The sequence below is a fragment of the Poeciliopsis prolifica genome, unplaced genomic scaffold (assembly GCF_027474105.1).
Source record: "Poeciliopsis prolifica strain line A6 unplaced genomic scaffold, Auburn_PproV2 SCAFFOLD037, whole genome shotgun sequence".
In the NCBI taxonomy this organism is placed as follows: domain Eukaryota; kingdom Metazoa; phylum Chordata; class Actinopteri; order Cyprinodontiformes; family Poeciliidae; genus Poeciliopsis; species Poeciliopsis prolifica.
The window spans coordinates 4,241,926-4,264,638 of NW_026562412.1; the positions used below are offsets into that span (position 1 = coordinate 4,241,926).

At 36.3% G+C, this 22,713-nt stretch overlaps 1 protein-coding gene across 1 annotated transcript; it reads left to right on the forward strand.

Annotated features, from left to right (window-relative positions):
• Positions 1 to 1,452: 1,452 nt before the first annotated feature.
• grhl1 (grainyhead-like transcription factor 1) lies at positions 1,453 to 21,243 on the forward strand. Its single transcript, XM_055053334.1, has 16 exons — positions 1,453 to 1,633; positions 4,508 to 4,697; positions 4,885 to 4,952; positions 6,437 to 6,573; positions 7,498 to 7,724; positions 8,248 to 8,330; positions 9,325 to 9,478; positions 9,581 to 9,692; positions 10,084 to 10,178; positions 12,852 to 13,095; positions 14,418 to 14,545; positions 16,862 to 16,890; positions 16,995 to 17,080; positions 18,705 to 18,790; positions 19,224 to 19,288; positions 20,094 to 21,243. Exons 1-16 carry the CDS (start codon positions 1,614 to 1,616, stop codon positions 20,206 to 20,208), a joined length of 1,839 nt encoding a protein of 612 aa, XP_054909309.1. The 5' UTR covers positions 1,453 to 1,613; the 3' UTR covers positions 20,209 to 21,243.
• The last annotated feature ends 1,470 nt before the right edge of the window (positions 21,244 to 22,713 follow it).

The window sequence follows — 22,713 nt, forward strand, 5'->3', positions numbered from 1 at the left end:
CGAAACCTTGAGGTTTCAATCCCGTGATTACTCCGTTTTAAAGTCTGGCTTAGGTTGCATAATTAATGCTTCAGATACAACAAGGTTATGATGTAAAATGTTCAGGAGTCATTAAAAAAATCTGATTTCCAAAGAAAATTTATAACTAAAATATTGCATGGGTAGTAATAGGAACATTTTCTGTTTAGTTTCCACCCCTTTGAGCTTAAATTATTCTTTTCTTCCTCCAAATTATATCGTTAAATTAAATGTTCATAGTATTTCACCTCCATCTGACATGCGAAACCCAGACTTTTCCACAATTTCATTTTCAAAATTTAAAGATTTTCCACACTGAGGCTCCATTTACCAACACTGATACTATGTACATTCTACTTACAAATGTTTTCTTTTGGAAAAGAAAAGTTTTAGTACATATTTTCTCCCTTGTTTTAAGTCTTTGAAGTAGCAACCTCCTTTATGCATTAAAACTGATTTTCCACATCAGTTTGACCAACAACATTTAGAAGTTATCGCTGAAGGCAAAGTTCTAACATTCTAAACTTTTATATTTACTTATTGTGAATGGAAATAATATTTGATTTCAGAATAGATAAATTAAATTGTTTATAGTTTGAATGTAAGATTTTAAAAAATTATTCTAATATTTTTACTGTAATTTTTGAAGGGAGCCACTTAAAGTTCACATCTGGTTTAATTTGTACTGTAAAATGTTATTACCTCTTTGTAAAGTGTTTATGGATATGTGCAAACAACTAGAATGTCAAAAAATTCCAGCCTCTGTTCTCGTATAATCTCCAGTATCTGCACAAAATTACAATAAAACACATTAACAGATGTGTCACTTTGTCAATTGTGACTCTTGCCAGATTGATGAATGTCAACAACTTTGTTTCCCATCTGGAATCTGGCTGCAGTGAGATGCTTTTTAATATTTTAGCCTACTTCATGTTGCCACACTGGTTCTGTTTAGGTGATAGTCAGATCTGGGTGTAACTTTCAGATTTTGAAACAAGAATATGTGTAGTGACAGTTGTTCACAGGTTGGCTGTGATGGGTTGATAATCTGAAAAGTTCTGAAAAGTTAACTGTCACAAAAAGCAAAAAGATTTTTCTTTTCATCCCAACTTTTTTCATATTTTTCCAAAACTGTGCACAAAATAAATGTGTAAATATTACAAAGAAATTGTCTCAATTCAGACAGATTTCAGAACAAATTTTAAAAAAGCATTAATAGTCAACTTCCCATATCAACACGACTCAATAACATAAATCAATTTTTTTAAGAGTATTGTTTAACTGGTTTACCTGAAGTCTCTCAGAGCTCCGGGTATAGGCCAAAACAGGAGCCAATCAGCGCCGCTATCAGGGTATTTGACAGCAAGGCCCCGCCCACCTCTGCACCTGTAATCCAATCCGCGGCCTTGTCACAGGTAAAACCGGCCTCAGTTGCTCAAAAAAGCGAGAAAAGCCGACAAAACCCGTTCTCTAACTAGGGGACACTGTGTTTGTTGCTGCGGCCCTCATCCAGCGGTAGCCGAGGAGTTTTCCAGCCTAAAGAAGACGGGTCGGATTTTCAGTACCAACTCGAAAGTCCAGTTCGACCGACCAAGATGTCACAGGAGCATGACAAGTAAGTTGTCCTGACTCTCCACTCCGAGCCTGCTCAACGACCATGTTGACACTATTTTCTTCTAAATACCAACTCTTAATATTTTGAGGGATGTTCACAGAATTTTTGCAGATTCTTTCAGGCTTTGTGGATTTTTAAGGATTAATTTCTATCCTGGACCTCCTGTCTGATTATCCCTGGCACTGCTAAGCATCCTTTTATTAGGAATGACCATAAATCGGCTTCTCTTTTGTCCATGGGTAAGTTTTCCTAATCGTTTGGCTTGCCAGGCGCTGAGACAACTGGAGCTCATAGTTTCCCATGGTGTGACGCGTATTTCACCTGTCAGGTTCAAGCCTGTACAGGTGTATCTCCACCTGTCGTGAGAGCAAAAGGCGCCTGTTGGAAAGCGTGTTGGATGGGCGGTTTAGTTTGATTTAACTGTCTCGGTGGTGTTTGCTCAAGAATATGCGATCAGTAACAGAAAGTGGCAGGAGGTTTATCAAGAAAACAAAAAAAGGGAAAACCACAAAAAAAATGGATTTTTATTTTTATTATTACTATTACTTATTTTATGTTTGATTTGATTAAATAACTCGCTGTATAAATTTTTTGTGGGCAGCAAAAAAGAGACTTTTTAAAAAAAGAGGAGTGAAACTGTACACCTGTTAGGCGTTGGCCCCACACAGACAATGTGAGCAAGCAGCGCACTGTCACAAGCTCAGGTGGGCTTTACTGCACTAAACCAATGTTGTGTCATTCCAAAGGACCGCAACACAAGAAATAAACCCTTTACCTTCAAATTAAAAATATGTCTTATATGCAACTCTGGCCAGTTTTGTCCACTTTAATCCAAATTGCTCTTTGTGGTCACAATCAGCTACTGGAGCACTAATTGTGACTCTGACTATATTGGAGATGTGGTGAAAGCTGAGTATTTTCTGAAGCTTTTTATAATTAATTGGTTGTGAAGGGCAATCAGGAGGTTTATTTCATGATGTGTTTTCTTGGATTTAAGTAAAATAAGGAGAAGCGTCAACATTCAGATTTACAGTAAACAGCCAACCTTGGGACCGTGAGCTGTTTCGATTACGTAGCTGCTGAGTCTTCATTAAAGGTTTATTCAGGTTTTAGTGCTCAGAGGACATTTATTATAAACATAATTTTTTAATATATATTCATATTTGTTTGATTTCTATTAATTTCTTCAAATTAACATCACTTTTTTGAAGGAGGCTGTAAAAGGCTAAAAAAATTGATTCTTATGAAACAAAATAAAAATTTTCCAACACAATTAATTGATTTATTTATTGTATCACAACTGATTACCTTTTAATTTCTTCATGTATTTCAAAAACACAAAGAACTCCTAAGTATGACATATGATTAATGGTACTAGATTCAACAGGGTTTTAAAGCAATAACTTGGTCCAAAATACTTGTACCAAACATGATACTTTTACTTCTGTAGTGTAAATGTTAAAGCCAAAATAAAATGGGGACAAGGTCCAGCTGAAAATGTTTCACTATTCATTTGAATAAGTGTTGAAACCCTCCCAAAAGCCTTCATCTTCAGTGCAATCTGAGGATTATTGCATGAAGAAAGCACAAAACAGGAAGTAAAGAAAGTTTATTTGTGTTGTGACATTCATACAGAAGGCAATTCAATGTGACTTATAGAGAAATAAATGAGAAATAGTAGTTAAACGTAACATTCAGATAAAGAAAAGGTAAAACTCCTGATTCGTGACATTGAAAGGTCTCAGAAGAAGTGGAAAAAAGTCACTGGCGCCAACTGTTTCACCAGAACTCATCATTATTTTTTCAGAAACAGGTTCTGTCACAGTAAAACAACAGAAGCAAAGTGTTATTGAAGTGCAGGAATGCGGCAGGGTCAGCTGCGTCACCTTCGATCGGCTCGTCCGCCAATGACGATCCCAGCAGCAGAGTCGTCCCACTGGACGAGCCTGTATCTCGTCTTTTTTCTCTGAGCCAAATCTGTGGCGCGATGGCTGAGATTTGTTGCACAACCGTTGCAAAGCCTGAACAACAAGTCCTTCGCATAAACAGCCTCCCTACGGCCGATTTGTCACACTTACAACCTGTTTGTCAGTTTTTAACCGAAGCTGTGATTGGTTTTTTTAAGTATCTGTTAGAAGCACTGTGTTAAAAGTGACTCTAATTAGCTGCATGGAACGTATTCAAAAGAAACATCAACCGTCTAATTACTGATCTGTGCAGATTAAATGGGACCTGTTATTCAAAATTCTGATTTTGGACTTTTTTGTACTTCCATTTGGGTTTTAGCTGCTTCTAAAAACACCCCAAGCATTAAAATAAATGCTCAGCTGTTTTTTAGTAATAAGTTAACTTTTTTCTATATGGAAAATGAACCATTTTAAAAACCTTCCAAATGTAATGTCACAAATCAACAAGCACTGCCCCTCATGTAGTAACCCCAGCAAAGTCCAGCCCGTTAACCTAGCAACCCAAGCGAAGATCCAACGCATTCGGTCAGATGGTTTTAACGCTGTATGTGCTGTACAATGGCTGCTGGAAAAGACGTGTGTTTTGTTGTTGACTTATTATTTATTTACTTTCCTTTTGGGATCAGTAAAGTATTTTTTTATTTGAATTACCATTCAGAAACAGCTTGCTGCATTCTTGTTTGTTGTGCAGGAGGCTCTACTTCTGCTTTTCAAAGACATACTTATGCATCAGTTTGCAGCCACTTTTGAGTGTGTGAGTGTAAACCTGGAGTCAGGGAGGTGGTCAGCAGCTGAAAATGGGAAAACTGACCAGATCTAAGAATGATTTTGTGTAAACAATGTAATGGACATTCTCAGGGAAGCACAATTGATCCCCTTTTACTAAAATTTCGCCTCTCTTTTGCAGTAAGCGTGCGGTCTTGGTTCTCCAGAACAAGCAGGGGTATGGAGGCCAGCGCCGTCCCTTCACCACAGAGGATGAAGCCTGGAAGTCTTTTCTGGAGAACCCTCTGACAGTCGCCACCAAGGCCATGATGAGCATAAACGGAGACGAGGACAGCGCTGCAGCTCTCGGCTTCCTCTACGACTACTATGAGGTAAATCTAAACTTACCTTTTTACAGCTTGTTATTGTTTTTACCGACGCCTGACCCTTGTGGAACATCTGCCAGGCTGAGCCTGAGTTTGTAACTGATCTAGTTGCTCATGTGGGCAGCGGGGTGACCCGCGTTGTTGTATGTGATGTGGTCAGACGCTGAGCGGCTGTGTTTACCTTCGTATGCAGGTGCCCAGGGAGAAGAGAACAATACCCAAGACAGAGTCACTGGTCTCTGATGTGGATCCAAACAAAAGGTGAGCGGCGGACCTCTCCTAATACCACCCTGTAAGAATAAAAGCACAACAGCAGCCTAAAGCACACATCCCACTTTCTGAGTATTTTGAGAAAAGGTAACATTTGGATCCAGTGTTATACACTCAGAGCCACATGGCGTTCTTGCAGATTGATGGCGGCAACAATTAGGTAAATTGGCCCAGAAATTATTGCAATGAACACTAATAATAAACTGTTATTTTGTAAAAGAAAACGTATAGTACTGGAACTGGGAGACATTTCAGATATTCAAAATAAACATAACAACCAAAAAATGATAAATAAAACGGAAAAAAAAATAATCAAATGTAACTGAAACATATATAAAATGGATTATGATGTCTGTTAACAAAATTACTCTTCAAAATGATTAATCATAAGAATGAAAATTGTTGAGCTCATTAAAATTTATCATGCGATTAATTGATTAATTGCTTTTTGTGATGTAATCAAGAACTGGTGAGCCTCAGGTGATGAACTGATGGCCTGAAAATAAATTTTTCTGTTATATTGCTTCATAAATTACTGCAAGTTGGCCCAGAGCATCACACTACCACCACCATGTCTGGCTACTTGTATAATGTTCTTTTTCCAGGTGTAAGAGGATATACATCTTCCAGAGGTTCCACTTTTGTCTCCTTAGTCCATAGAATATTTTCTAAGATTTTGGGAGGCTTCTGGGAATATTCAGAATTATTCCATATTTTCTGAATTTGTAGATAAGAATTATAATCTGTTTTGGTTCCATTTCCAGACTGAAATATGTCTATCTGTTCTTGAATTTCTTTAGATGAGGAAATTACCTGTTGGTTTTTGCTTGCTTCATGTTGTCAGACAGGTTTTTTTTTTTTTTTTATGACTTCTAAATTATGCAGGGTTTTTTTTTTTTGGCTGAGTGAGATTTGTGAAATTTAATTAAATTATTGTATTACAAAATGGGAAGTATTTTTTATATAGCTTTTTATATAAAGTTTAGATTTTTTTTAATTAATAAAAACTGGGTTTTTTATTAATTTTTCAAGTTAGAGTGAAGTTAAATGAAAGAAAACAAAACTATTGTAAAATTTAATTAGTGGTAATTGGAAGGATTGCATCGATCAAAAGCACTGTAAAAATATAAAACATCCCCTTTAAAGTGCAGTGACGCCATATCAATTGTTTTTGGTGGTAAACTGTCTAAATAGGTTGTTTAGGATTCTATATTTGTGATTTTTGTGTAAATTTGTTTAGTTTGTTTTGCCATGCCTCAGTGACTTTTGGCTCCGCCCACATTTTTTTTTTTTTTTTTTTTTTTTCAAAATTTGTCAGGGCCAAGTTTTGTTTTCACAAGGGGATTAGTTACACTTTAAGAAAGATACAGGCGTTAAAAATTTACTGCTGTATGTTGAAAGATGCTACATTTCACACAGCGTTATCGGGACAAAGCCCCACAGATACAGTAGAAATCTCCGTTCCTTTATTGCAGGCACCAGATCCAGGCCAGACATCCAATTGTTCCTCTGCCGGAAGCTGGTATGGAGAACAGGATCCAGGTCCTCAAAACACCGGTCAACATTCTTCAGCTGACCCAGGACAAGACGAGGGCTCATTTTCCTTCACCAGGTCTGCTCACACTCATTAGAGGGGGATTATGATTCCAGATTCACATCTGGAACGTTTTTTCTACCTCTATCTGATTCTCAGCTGCAGATTTTGGCAATAAGTTTCTAGGTTTTTTTGGTGTCTGGAAAATGAGCCTTTTAAAAAAGAAAAAAAAACAAAAAGAAAACTCCTTATTGTTGAGTCACAATGCTCATGGCTCTGCTAATTTGGTCAGCTGGTTTTACCGCTGTATGCACTGTACAATGGCTGCTGGAAAAGACAAGTTGAAGTAACCTTCAGAAACAACTTGATGCTTTCTTGTTGTTTGTAAATGAGGCTCTACTTTTGCTTTTCAATGATTTACGATTGTGTACTTGCATCTGTGTGCAGCTATTTTCTATAAACGTTGAGTGTGGATGGCTTGGCCAGCAGCAGCTTATTTAGATTTAAAGTAACAAAAGGCCCTAAAACAAAACATTCTGAAAGGAGCTCAAAATAGGCTGAATTGACCACCTATCTGAACCTGTTCCAGGAAGCATAATAAGTCATTTTAAGTTTGCATTCACACCAGCTCAGGTTAGTCTGCTTTAATCGAACTCCAGTTCATTTTTCTAGAAAGTCTTGTTCACTTGAGGATATGTGAATGTGCAATCAAACGCTCCATCAAAAGCCCTCTGTCTCTGTTCAATTGAAGTGAACTTTGTTGTGGTTCAAATGCATGTAGATGCAAGCAAATCAGAGACTTCTTGGAGCAGCGCCACCACAAGCATGGAGGGAAACAGGTTTTTAATATTCTGGATCGCTTGACTTAGTGCAGTGTGAAAGCAAACCGCACCAGCTGAAAATGCAAAATGTTGCAATTTGGTCATAAATTTAACCAATAAGCATGAAAACGCCATGTAAATGAAAAAAAACGTTCCCGCTAACCGCGCTCTGTTCCTCCAGACACCGTCACCGTCTCCATTGCCACGGTGCCGAACTACACGCCTGTAAAGACGGAGGTGCCAACCCACGGCTTCTCTGTCACGGTGCCAAACAACTGCAGCGAAACGGATAGTCACGCCTTCAACCGCCACCTAGCCCAGACCGTGGTGCAGTGCAACTCCAGCACCCAGTCCCGCACTCCCCCCGACTCCACCTTCTCCGAGAGCTTCAAGGATGGTTCCCAGGAGGCGAGTGTTTCGATTCTCCCCTCCTTCCATGTGCTCCTAACAATTTCCTTGCTCGCCACCTCCCTACTTCTCTCCACCTCTTTATTACTTTCCTCCACTTCCCTCTCTTCTGTCAGATCTTTCCCATCGAACAATGGGATATTCACCCGATCCCATGGAGCCAGCGGTGGGCTCAACCTTCCCTGGTTTTTATTTGAACATGCCAAAATAGTGGCCAGTGTGTTATTATGTCATTGTCTCACCAACACAATAAAGTGCTGTACTTTTCTCGTACAATAGCCAAAGTCTTTTCAACCTCCTCTTTCTCTATTTTATCCTGGAGGGGAATTACCTCAGAAAAGAGGATCCCAACAAACCCCTCTACATTTCTGTACCAACAGGGGTTGCAAAACAAACAAAGACACACCAAATATAGCTAAAAAATAACAGCACAAACAAAAAGATTATTATTTACTGTATAATAAATGGTAGAGCAAGTTGTGTGTTTCCTTTGCTTTACTTCTTTCCTCTTTGTGTGTTGCAGATGTTTACCTTCCCAGGAGATCTCCAGTTACGCATGGCCACCCTGACCCCCGAGGACTACACGCAGTTTGAAACGGCACCAGGGTAAGGCGCTCTGCCTTCCATGACGGATCCACCAGTTCCACACTGCAGAAACAAAATCTTACTAACTGTATCTGTCCAGTGTACATATCTCAGTACACTTGAAATAGAGGTGATGTCACACTGTGTGTGTCTGAAAGTAGCCACCATTCAACATGGTTTAGGTCTGTAACTAATGATTATGTTAGTTATCAATTATTCTGACAATTAATTAATTGGATAAAAAAAATTGCCACATTCTGACGATTTTTCATTTAACCACGTAAGCCTTTGTAATACAATATTAGAATTACATCTTGTGATTATTTTAACTGATTAACCCCAAAAGGACAACAAAAGTTGATCAAATTGATTTTCTTTCACAGGATTTGAACCAGGTGACTGTATACTCTGGTTAACTATTAATCAATTAATGAATTAACAATTATTTAGTCAATCCATCATGATTAGTCCGATTACTTGTTACACCCCTTACAGGGTTGTACTTTAAAATTTTCAAAATTGACATTTTAGTTAGCTTTAACATCATAGTGAATTGCACTCTTTATGTGGCTTGCATTTTCTTTTATTCGGTGAAGATTGTAAACACTTCCCATTGAGCTGAGGTTTCCAAAAAACCAAAATTATCAGAAATTAAAGACAGATGTCTTTAAAGGCCAACATGAGCACTTTGGCGATCCTCCTTCCAAACCATGATCTACACAAACAAACCTTCAACAGCTGTGAGTTGAAAGACAGGAGTATGAAAGTGTGAAATAATAGTAATGGGATACAAAGCATCAATAGGCCACGCCACTTTGGTTCTACAATACTAGTTGCATGTTCTGAAAGCACACACACTTCAGGGATCTTGCTGAATTGGTATTTATTATGAGGATGATCATAAAACATCAGATCAGTCTGAAAATGGTTCAAAAGTAAAGCAGAAGTCTTCCTGTGTATTGATACCTTTCATCATTTCTATATCATGAATGCATCCTGTCCTTTTGTCCTCTAGGAGTAACTTTGAGTACTCTCTTGAGGCATCCAAATCTCTGCGTCAGAAGACTGGTGACGGGACGATGACGTACCTCAACAAGGGACAGTTTTACCCCATCACACTCAGGGAGGTTGACAACAAGAGCATTCAGCAACCCATCACAAAAGTCAGGGTAGGAACGATCAAAAAATATACCTCATAGAAAAAAGACCTCAACAGGTTGCTGTGTTATTACTGAAATAAATGTTCAAACCCATTAATGTTTCTTTGTCAGAGTGTGGTGATGGTCGTGTTCGGAGAGGAGAAGTGCAGGGATGATCAGCTGAAACACTGGAAGTACTGGCACTCCAGGCAGCACACGGCCAAACAGCGGTGTCTCGACATCGGTAAGATTCCCAGCTGCAACTTTGTTGAGCAATAAGGAAGCAAAACTTTACGCTCATCTTGACAAAACCTTTACACGACAAGCCTGTGTTCTGGTAAACTAAGTAGAAAAAAGTTGAGGTTTATGTCACTTTTCCCTCTGTAATTTTTGTGTCCTCCTTTCCTTCCTTCCTTTTTATATTTTGTTCATTCATATTTGTTTCATTGTAAAATCTACCATAAAAAGTAAATTTAACCTGTTATTTTATGTTTTAAAATGAGCAAACTCTAAAATTTCAGTCATTTTAAATTAATCATCACCAAACTATTCAATTTACGCCATTGCTGAACCTGGCAACCATTTCCTACCATTTACCTTTTGAGTAATCGATAAACTGATGTCCGATTTTTCAGCCGACTACAAAGAGAGCTTCAACACCATCGGCAACATCGAGGAGATTTCCTACAACGCCATTTCCTTCACATGGGACACGAACGAGGAAGCCAAAGTAAGACACCAAGATTAAAACAACAGTCCCCTGTAATTAGAGCTGAGTGATGAACTTTAGAGGTTTTGTTGCCCTCCTTGCCCATGGCGGCCATCTTGTTTGACTTTGAAAAGTAGTTGATTCGTTGGCAGATTATATAACATATAATTATAATATGGGGGAAAAAGTCACTTTGTAAAACTTTTTGTGTTTTTGCAGTGTAGCCTCGGATACTTATTTATTTATCTAGAATTTGTAGTAACACTTTATCTGAAGAGGTGTGCATAAGACTGACATGACACCATCATAAGCTTGACACAACACCTGCATGAGCATTAAGGAGTCTTTATGAATGTTTATGACTGTTCTCATGAAGTGTCATTCAGTAAATAATGGGACTTTTAATGCAGTTGCTTTAAAAGTTGCTTTGTAAGTGCCAACTTTACATTAAAGAGTCATTATTTACCACATAACTCAAAGAAGGCACTTTAAATTGAGTAAATGGGTTAAAATAATAGTCACATGAAATTAGGCCTGGGTGATAAACATATTTTTTGATTGATTAAATTTTTGGTTTTTGCTTGAATTTTTGGAAAATCTGGATTTTTTTTTTTTTTTTTATGTCAATGCCTTCCTTTCCCGTTGCAGCAATCTTGGTTGACAAGTTTTTATTTCAACTTTGTAAAACTAGTAGTTTCGCTGGCAGATTACATCATTTATGACATGGGGGGGAAAGCCATAATCGAAATACTTTGTAAATTTTTCATTTGTTTGTTTTTGCATTGTAGCCTCAGATAATTATTTAGCTATGTAGAATTTCTTCATCATAAACTCAGCTTTAGTATTGCTGCATAAATGTTTTCTCAACATGTTTCAGTCTGCGCTGACTGACTCCAGAACCATTTATTCTGACTTTATTGATAAACAATCGGGCCCCCCAAAGACCATCTCGGTTATGGCCCCCAAAAAGCTAGAAACAGCCCTGGGTGGCAGAAAGCAGGAGTAAACAGACAACACACCTGCAGCTCATCATCTTTACCTAGTGAAGCTACAAGCACAAAGTCACATAAAGGCTTCGCTTTCTGCAGAGTCCAGGATGTTGACTTGAAGTCGGATTAAAGGATGTTCATCCTTGTTTGTTTTTGTCACCTTGTGATGTGTTTAACCTCCGCGCTGTCGTGTTATTTTAAACAAGCTTCAGTTGGAGGTTAGATTACAGACGAGGACGCGTCTAAAAGGACATCCTAAATGTATGTGATGTCTCACTTTCCGACGTGAGCGTTTTAGTTTCTGCTCACTTTCCAATGATGGAAGGTTGACAGTAAAATTCAGGGTTTAGGCGTCAAGTCGATAAAGTTGCGCTGAAGTAAGTTGAGACGTGCAGGTGTGTGTTTGTGTGGTTTGCCCTCAGGGTGATGATAAAGAATGATATGGGTATTTGTGGTGTATTTGCGAAGGGCAGCCCCTCTTACGCTTTTTGTCTGATTGTTTTGTCTTCATGAGGTTTAATTTCTCCTCCCCTCTGATGTACATTATCGTTCCTAAACAAAAGTCCCAAAGAATGATGGTGGAGCTTTAAAAACACGCAATAAAACCAGATAATGTTTCAAAATACTGTTTGTAGGACAATTTAAAAACAAAATCTTTAATGCTATAAGAATTGCCATAAATTTATGTTCAATTTGTGCTCTTGCAGACAACATACACAATGTATTTTTTCTTAAATTATCTGAAAGGTAAGCACTCTGAGCTCTGGTAAACTCAGCGATTCTCTCCATTAGGAGCTTTCAGACCCTCTGTTGTGATTACGGGTTCTGTTTACACAATGAGAACCTGTTTTTGGTAAAAGCACCCAGACAAAGAAACGAAACGAATACGTTGTTTTTAAATTGACCAGAAGAGGGCAGGACAGAGGACAGATTTTAATCTTTATAAGATATAAAAGGAACCTCAATTAAAAAAATGTTTTTATTTTGAGCAAAACATTTAACATTTCCAATAACTTTAATCTGAAACAATAGTTTTGTCCTGCATGGGTTATAATAATAATAACATAAATAAAAATTAAGTAGTAGTAATAATAATAGTAATTGTAGGAATGAAACAATTAATCAGATTGATTTTAATGAATAATTGCCAGCTAATTTGATTTTGATTATTCATTGAAGTATACAGACTCAAAAAAGGCAATTTTCTGAAAAGAATAAAGCATTTAGAACCTTAATTAATCCAAAACTGTACAAACAAACATTTTGCATTCAAGATGAAAAACCTTCTTTTTCTGTAAAAATGTCAAGTGGCAGTTTTAGCTTCACCTGGTTCAAATTCTTTATAAATTATCATATTAAACTTCTTTTCCATCTAATTTGTAATTAGTTAATCTAAAGAATAATTAACAGATTAGGCCTTCATTGTATTGATAAGTCATGCAGAAATTAGTTTTCATATGTGTATGTTTGAGAAGTTTCAAACATACACAAAAAAAAGCTTTCATTAATTTTTAGGCCTTAAAGTAAAATGTCTATTTTTCTTACTCAAAGAAGCAATTGAATTGTTTAATTGCAGAATTGAATGTTTCTTATCTTGTATATTTTTAAAAAATCCAATTTAACCAGAATAATTAGTTGTATCTGTACTCCTGAAGCTTCTCTCTGTTTCCTATTTTCTCATCTCTCTAACTTCTTCTCTCCACAGATCTTCATCTCCGTCAACTGTCTGAGCACCGACTTCTCCTCTCAGAAGGGGGTGAAGGGTCTTCCTCTGAACCTGCAGATCGACACGTACAGCTACAACAACCGCAGCAACAAGCCCATCCACCGCGCCTTCTGCCAGATCAAAGTGTTCTGCGACAAGGGAGCGGAGAGGAAGATCCGCGATGAGGAGAGGAAGCAGTCCCGCCGGAAAGGGAAGGTCCCGGATCTCAGCCAGAACCTTGCCTGTGAGTTTGGCTTTAAAGTTCATTTCCACCAACAAATTCATGGAGAAATCTCGAGATGTGCAGAATAAAGGAAATGAGACAAGACTCTTTTCTAAAAGCTCTATGAAATACCAAGAATATCACTGAAAATTTCTGTAAATCTTTATTAAATGTAATCTAGTCTATTACATGAGACTCTTAAGAGATTATTTCTAAGACATAAATGTTATGTTTTGCCTGCACAACCATGATTAAAACTGCTAACTTGACAGCTATCCAGCAATCATTAGCTGCGTTTTCAATTACCATTAAATTGCACAAATTAGATTTTGAGGTAATTTGGAACAACTCAATCAAAATTTGTTTTTTTTTTATTCTGAACCCAACACATCACACAAAGGAGAAAAATAATGGATCCAAATGTGATTTATCTATTTTTGTTTAAAATTAATCATTTTTAAATATTAATGAAAAAGTCCTAGTTCCTCTGGCAGATTATTTCATCCATAACAAGATATTTTTCCCATATATTAGTGAAACAATCTGCCACTGGAATCAACACATTTTCATTCAAATTAAAGAATTAATGACTCAAAATAAGCTCGTATGTCTTGCTGAAATGTTCATTGTATGTCAGTTTTATCTTATTTCAAGTGTACTAAGGCTAGAAATTAGACCAAAGATTGTTGGTAAGTTTAGTTTTAATTAGTCAGACATTTTGAAGTACTTCATGTTTCTTTCTGCTGACAAGCTTTATGGATATGCTGATTTCATTTTGTGGCAGGTATTATTATGCTTGATTAGGTCAAAAACTGGCCTGAACCCACTGAGAAATGTTAGGTCTTTAGCGATTACCTTTTATTGTACTTGCAGTTGAAGACTATCAGTCATTTTCAGTCATTTTTATGATGATTACATGACATCTCTTCATTACAAAAAAACACTCTTTTTAAATGAAAATTTAGTGTTTTTTTTTTTTTTTACTTTAATAAATCAAAGTGTAAATAATGTGCTTCCTTTGAAAGGCATCCATACAATGCCTTTCATGCAGGTACACAATGATGGCCAGCAGGGGGTGCTCTAACCAAGCACACATGTCTACTTATTTATTTCTGTTTTGCATTTAAAAATAAATTCAGCTAACCAATGCAGAATGCAAATATGTTATCAGATATAAAAAATACACTATGCAGAATACAATAACATTATATAGAAAAATGTGAACAGGACATTTAAAGTGGTTTTTATTACTTATGTTTCCAACTATTGGTCAGAAAGGACAGAAACGTAAAAACTTTGCTCTTATTTTTGTACCAAAGCACATTTTTCTCTTTCCCCATCAGTTGCAGATGTTAAAGTTCCCCTCCTTCAGAAGAGAAACGATGTGACCATCTTCAAGACGTTGGGCGACCTTGAGACCCAACCCGTCCTGTTCATCCCTGACATCCACTTCTCCACCTTCCAGCGCCACGTGAGTGCTTCATCTATACCTCTGTTTCAGTCAACAGCGAAATAAACCCGTCTCTTTTTTTATGGTGCTCCCAAACATAAGCACGATTCTGGTGGTCCATAAACAGTTTGTTTGTCCGCCTCCGCCCGCCCCATCTGCCAGCTGGGTCGAGGTGACCCGCCTGCGGCATGTTGGCAGGAACGCAGAGTTCTGCTTTGCAGCTTTGATAGGAGGCCTGCACGATGATGGCAGAGTTTCAGACTGCTTATTCATGAGATGAATCATTCACCAGTGACTCAAAACAAACCGCAAGTGAAAAACAAAGTTCCCATACAATTTCTTAAAAAATCCCAATGTGCAATGGTAGAGAATAAACACTGCTAAAGGGAAGGAGAGCAGTCAGCTTTCTTATTGATTTGCAAACAGGTTATCCAGGCTGTTCAGCCCTGAGAGGCTGTGGGTACGGATGAGGAGTTTATCAGATTTCAGCACGTCTTTTCCTCGTGCATGGACTCTGAGCTTTGCTTCCAGCAGCCAGAGTGAACCCTTGGTGCAGCACGTACAGCACAATGCGCAACATGGGTCTGTAAGAGAGGATGCACACCTGACCTGCACTCTTAGAGTTATTTTGGGATGTATAAAGAGCCTGCAGATTTCTAATAAATAGGCTTTTCTTTTATTAATTACTAACTAATTTGACTTTTTGCTTTAAATATATGCTGCACAGTGATACACTGCAAAAACAAAATTTTACCAAGTAATTTTTGTCTAGTTTATAGTGTAAATACTTTAGTACAAATAAATAACAAAAAATTCATTTTAAGTAACTTTTCAGCAAAATGTAGGAGTTTGTTTTAAGTAAATAATTCTGTAAAGGTGCTGCTGATATTAAAAATGTATAAATATTTGTACATTTAAAAATGAGAATGTGACATTTAAGTGTTATAAAAAGTGGAAATAATTTGAGTTTATATAGTGTTTGGAGTTTTAAATGTTTGTAAGCTGATGAATATGCAAGGCCCAGAAAATCAAAAGATCTTCTACCTCCTCCTTTTGAACAGATTATGTAAAATTTCATTTCATTTGGGTGTAATGATTTGTTTTAATTTAAAGTTTTACTGGACAATAAATTGTCCCAGTCGGGATAAATGATGAAATTGTTTTGAAAGTAATATATTGAAAACGGCATAAAGATGGAAGACAGATAAACTAAAAAATAACTGAAACTGGAAGATATCCTCATAAAACACACTCAAAAATAAATAAAAATGGGAATAAGAATCACACACAACCCAAACAGTAAGTAAACTTGTTTACGATGTCTCTGTTAATAAAATTACTGTTAAAAAAATATTAATATTGCCCCCTGCTGGTTGCTTTTATGAAGAAAGTCGATCAAAGTTCAAATGCATTTTTTCTGTTTACTTTGCTTTAATGGTGGGAAGGGTTGCAGGTATTTTTTGCGACGCTGATGAGAGTGAACTTGACAGACGGTGTCCAAACATTTGCATCCGATAAGCTGAGTTCACGTCTTTCCGCCCAGAATAGAACGTTTTTTATCAGCAGTGCCGACGATCAATGCTAACGCACACACAGTCACATTATCCAACCCAGCAGTTTTCCAAGAATAAAAAGATAGTGCTTTACTAATCATTTCTATTTTCAAACCTTTAATAAGAAGAAGTATTTACATTTTGTCATGTAACAACCACAAACTTCAATGCTTTTCATTGGTATTTCATGTTATGCACCACAAAGTACTTAATAATTGTGAAGTAGGAAGGAAATGATTCAAGTTTTTTATAATTTTTCACCTGGAAAAATTTTATTAGTGCGGCATGCATTTGGTCATCACATTGGATGTACAGCATCTGTGAAACTTTGACTAAGCCATTCTAACATATTAAAATGTTATGATTCTGCCATAGATATAACCTAAAAGATTTTCTTCAAACCTATAAGAAGTAAAATCAGAGAAAGTGATCATTTAAAGTGGTCTCTTAATTTTTCTCAGAGCTATATAACGAGACATTTCACCTGTTTTAAGTGGAACTAGTACTTTCTGTACCTATATTCAAGAACTATTGACTTAGAACAAGCTGATTTATGTAAAAAACCAGCAGTTTTTATATCTGCATGCTGGCTGTTTGCTACTGATGGCGGTAGGGAGTAAATGGGTCAACACATGATTCTGGTGTTTACTTTTCCCTTTGACCAAAGTGACTGATTTAGCTCCATCCATGAAGGGTTACAACACGTGTTTGCACAGTTAAAAGCACATATAAAACAACCATTATGAATGGACATATTTGAGTAAATATCTTTTTTTTTCTGCAGCCTTTCCCTGCAGAGGAGGGAGAAGATGGGTATGTTTCCTGATTTCACACTTGATTTCATGTTGAACTCTATACCCCTTTTTCACCTTTTACCCACTAAATACAATTTGCTATATGGGTCTGTTCCCAAACAGTTCGGGTATGAGGAGATTACCCTTCAGCGACGATGAGTTCGGGTCACCGCCGAACAAGATGGCGAGAGCGGACGAGCCCAAGAAAGGTACCAGATTAGTGTTTTCTTGTGATGTTTATCTCTGAGAGTAAATTATAAAACTGTTAGCACATGCTAAAAGTCTTGTGTGTGTTTGCAGCGGTCAGCCTCTGATGTTCCCTCCCTTCACCCCTCTCCTATGCATGTGTACACTCTGGGCCATTTGTTTGTTCCAGATCTTTCAAAACACACACACACACACACACACACACACACACACAGGTCTGAGACCTTCAGTGACCCAACAAATATCGCCATCACCCAGTGAACACACACCAGGAAACAAGCTGGCAACCTTTACCCTACATACAGCAGTATGTAGGGTATGTAGGCTATTACGAGCATTCAGCAGCTCATAATAAGAATGCACAAATACATTTTTAGTAAACTGAAAGGATTAATCTAGTTTTGTAAATTCAAGTTATCGAAAAATTAGTTTCAAATTGGAGAGAGTAATTAAACTGGTTATGTATGAAGAAAATCTTTCAAAATAGGATATGCAGGTTTGGAGCTTTGTGAAGAAAAGTAAAATGTGTTTTTTTTTCCTCATACATAGTTATATATGTATGAGAATAACTATAAAGTATAGATCTTAAAAGATGAAATTACTTTGTTTCGACCTCTACTTAAAATTTGTCTGGAGTATCACCAAAAGGAGACATCTTGCCCTGCAAAAACATAAAGTGTTTCACAGAAAAACAAACAGGATCAGTGTAGGAAACCGTAGCAGACGGACAGTCTGGGAGTCTCATACATGTCCTCAGCTCTCCTATTGTTGCTCAATTTCAAACAGAAATGTAAAAAAAATCAAGTTAAAAGGTAATACATTTGTACAATTGCACAAAGTAATATTTTTAAACAGAAAAAATAAAACTAGTTGCCTTTGAATCCCCAAAAGAACAGGCTGTTCTTGAGAGGAACATGATGCTCTGGGCCAGCCCTGGTTCATTTGGGTCAGATGGATGGATGGATGGATGGATGGATGGATGGATGGATGGATGGATGGATGGATGGATGGATGGATGGATGGATGGATGGATGGATGGATGGATGGATGGATGGATGGATGGATGGATGGATGGATGGATGGATGGATGGATGGATGGATGGATGGATGCTGTTTTAATATCACATACATAAGCCTTTTTATTTGCTATAAGAAATACATGAAATAATGCAAATAAACAATTAATTTTAAAGAAGAATGAACATTTTTATTGCCGAAAAGACAATAACATAACATTCTATTAGTGCTTGATCATTTATGTAGTCATTGATTAAATTTTGCATTACCAAATGATAACTAGAAGCTAATCCTATGAGATTCGATGAGTTTTTTTAAAGCATACTTGCAATGTTTTTATTTTTCATCATACATGCAAATGTGTTTTTTTTTTTTACAATTTAATGACTCTAAACAGATTGTTCTTTAAGAAATTTGCCTTTTTTAGTCTGTATACTCAAATTAACGATTAATCGATGACTAAATTAGTTGAACGATTAATCGCATCAGCCCTGAGCTTAAAGCTGTTTATTTTCCAAAGTAATCAATAAAATGTCTAACAAATGCATTCCATGAACATCCTGCAGCCTTATTTTTAATGTTTCTCTTGGTGTTTTTTTGATCTCACAGTCCTGCTGTACGTACGCAAGGAATCAGACGAGGTGTTCGACGCCCTCATGCTGAAGAATCCCACGCTGCAGGGCCTGCTGGAAGCTGTGAGTGCTTCAGTTCGTCCGGCTCGCACTGGACTACATGTTCCTGTGTCATGTTGCTGGTGTAGAGTTTACTCAGAGTAGCCAGAGGCCCAACGCTCACATACGTGCTGGTTGGGAGAAAGGACTGAAAAAAGATATGTACGTCGGAACAAACAGTGATATCAGTTTAGATGTTATCAGTGCTAAGAGGTTATGTAAAGCTGTCGAGCTTGAAGGGCCTTTCAACAGGTTTAGCACAGGAACGTCTTGTTCTTGAGTTTGTTTTGTTCTGGTTTTTCTGCATTCTTGAGGTCTGTACATTTAGTTTTACAGAGATTTGAGACTTTAAGGGCCAGAATTGGGTTAAAAAGTTCAAAGTAAGATCAGCACATAATGTGGTTAAAAAAGGATGTGTGTGCAGAATGACTATCTCACACGTTTTCTTCTGAACCAGATTTCAGAGAAGTACGATCTTGCTCTGGATAAGATTGAAAAAGTCTACAAGAAGTGCAAGAAAGGGTGAGTGAATCCCAAAACTACACAAAAAAATCAATAAAATAACAATGAATTTGGACCAAAAAATATTAGTTCAACATTTTATCACATTACAACAACAAACTTACACATAATTTATTGGGATTTTATGTGACAGTTCAGTCTTTCTGCACGATGGATGGTTAGCAATACATAATACCATGAAAGGAAAGTTAGTGCATGAATGTGAAGTGGAAACAAATTATTTTCAACATTTTTACAAACAAAATTCTGAAAAGACAGTCGAAGTGTCTCTTCCACTTTTGTGCAGCTTCAGAATCAAATTTTCCTGACTTCTTTACATAAAAAGTGATAATTTATGGAAATTAGAGTATTTTCATTTATTTATTATACATTACATTACAAGATACATCACAGTACATTGGTGAAAAAGCAAAAAAGAAATTGTGTAGGTTCATGAAATTAGCGTTCTAATCTTGTAACAAATTCCTTCATGTATTTTAGTCACTTTTTTAAATTGAAGAATGATTTTTTTAAATGAAATTTAAATAAAATAATCATATATGTATCCAGTGTTACAAATTCAATTGCTAAAAATAAGTCTGACTCATTATTTCTTCCATAATCCTATTTTACATCAAGTTAAAAAAAAGAGAGGGAGAGAGAGAGGACACAAATCCTGAAAACTGTGGCTTCCCGTTTGGTCCATCACATAAAATCCCGATAAAATACCGATAAAATACATTAAATCGATAATAATACTTTTTGCATTATAAATGTCACAATTTATTATCTCGCTACATATTTTGTTACCTATTTTCTTGCTTAGTATTCTGGTCCACATGGACGACAACATCATCAAGCACTACTCCAATGAAGACACCTTCCAGATCACCTTGGAGGAGCAGGGCGGCGCGTACAAGCTAACTCTCACAGAAATCTGATTCACACAGAGGTGGAAGATGATTGTAGCTGTCAGGTTTACACTCCTGGCCTTGCAGGGATTATGGACTTGATATAAAACTGATGTAAAAAAAAAACAAAAAATTAAAAGCCCTCAAATTGGTACATCGGAGCCGGAGCCTTTAAAAGAGAACAATGATGGTCTGAAAAAACATAAGTTAAACATGTCATTTACTGCAAAGCTTTGTGCATAAAAAACAGCAATTAATAATATATGTGCATTTGTGTTTTATGAGATGGAGCTTATATGTTTGTGCCTAGCTTTATGTAAACTGTTCATGGTTGCAAAACAGTTTGGTAGCTGCTATACCTCAAGCTATACAAGCAGCAGAGTTTTTTATTCAGAGGTTTTGAATGTAATTACATAAAAAAATTAAATTCCCTTTTTTCTCTCCGTAAAGTCAAAGCACTGATGACTAGAGCCTGCAAAGTTGGAAAATTCTCACTCAGAAATGTGTATTATTTACTAAACAGTATGGCAGTATTTCGAATGTCATCAATTCGTAGAATACTGTAAATATGTTTGTTTTAGAGTAGTAGTCCGATTTTTTTTTTCTTTAAATTAGCTTAAATGAAAGGTTTTGTTGAGTATTACATAGTTTGTGTTGATAAAAATGCTGAATGTCTGTAGATCAGTTAATATCTAGTATCTCTTTAGCAGTCTCCACAGACTGTCCTGGCAGTGCAATAATAATCAGGCTCAGGCAAATTCAGAAAATTATCCTCTATTGCCATGAGATACATGCTGATCTTTGTTTTGTTTTTATGGAAATACTGTACATAATATTTCGAAAAAGGATATGGATAATCACTTTTTTATATCTTCGTACTTATTGTGTATATATTTATTAAGAATATGGATGTGGGTTCTTCATATATAACCAGTTTTCTATCATTTCTATAATTATTGATGAGCATTTTCTATTACTTCTCCATTGTGACTACTTCAGTATGACCACTGCAATGCGACATGTCGAGGGTGTCAAACTGGCCAATAAAAGCTCAACACCATTAAACTGTCTGATTCTTTCTCTGCATAAATTATTCGATGAAACATTTAAACTTTTACTGTCAGGTCCGTGCTAAAGAGTACAATTTCTAAATATAAGCCACAGACTGTCTTTATAATAAATATTCACCAATTCAATCTTTTCTTTGCTACAAAAACAAAACACTTATTTTTTATATATTCATATTTTAAATGTTTTTATTAAGAGCAAAGCAGAAATTAGGTAAAATTCCTGGTGCATATGCACAAACTTGGAAATATGCATCACTTGCAGTTTCATGGTTAGAAAATGATCCACATTATAAAATCATACAAACTTCATTGGAAGGAACCACAGGCTTTACATCAACCCACTTTTCTCACTTCTGATAAAGATAGCTGAAGTTTTTGATACAGAAAACCATTGCTGAATTGACTGAAAAAGGTTCTTTTTTAAAAGAATAAAAAAACAGACATAAATGAATTACATTTGGGAAAAATTTATTTTCCCTGATTTTATTATTTTCTTGTTACTCATATAAATTATTGTCATTTTGGTCCTTAAAAAGTACCAAAATTTCCACTTAATTCTACATTTTGGTCCATTTTTGATGATGCAATTTTAATATATTAAATGGTTGATCATTTGTTCAGTCACTCAGTACTTTAGTAGACCTTTTACCCAATAGTTTTTTACTCTTGGATGGCTACTTTTTACTTTTACTTGAGTAAAAGTACACCGTGTTATCGCCATACAGCCATAATCCGAAACAATCCCTGTTTATTGATCAGGAGAGAATCTCTTTCTGTTACAATTGAACTAATTCTCCAGCATCACTGCCATGAGGCCATGCTTCAGTGTGGCATCTGCTTTATTTTATTGTCTTATTTCCTTTTTATCAGAGTATTTTTGATTCCTCATTTGTATTTGTTGCTCTCAAATACATCACAGTCAACCTTTCACCTACAAGACCTGCTGTTATCTTTTAACTCAAAATAACCTTGTAGAACCACAGGTTGGGCCAAAACAAACTCTTTTTTCATCCAAGTGACGTCCAGAGGTCTTGCATGTCTGCAGACGCACATGAAGGCTTGAACACAGGTCTAAACTGAGCGTAAAATTCAAAAATTAACACTGGAAGGTCAATTAGCTTCGCATAACAAATGCACTGATAAAAAGGTTTCTCTGTGGCATCTGAAAGGTCACATATAAAATGTTTTTCTTTCTAACTTGTATGAGCTGCTTTACACATTAAAGATACTTTAAAAACTTGAAACTATTTAACATGATAAAATCTTACTGTTTTAAATGTCAAAAGTGTTTTGAAAGTGTTTTATCTGAAAACAAAATGACAAAGACAAAAACACGTAAATTCTGGCATGAAGGTCATATTTTGTCCAGTTCCTGAGTAAAAACATGTAATTAAAGTAGTTCCACACACAAAATGTTAAACACTAAAGCTAATATGCAATATTTTTTTATTGAAAATTATTAATT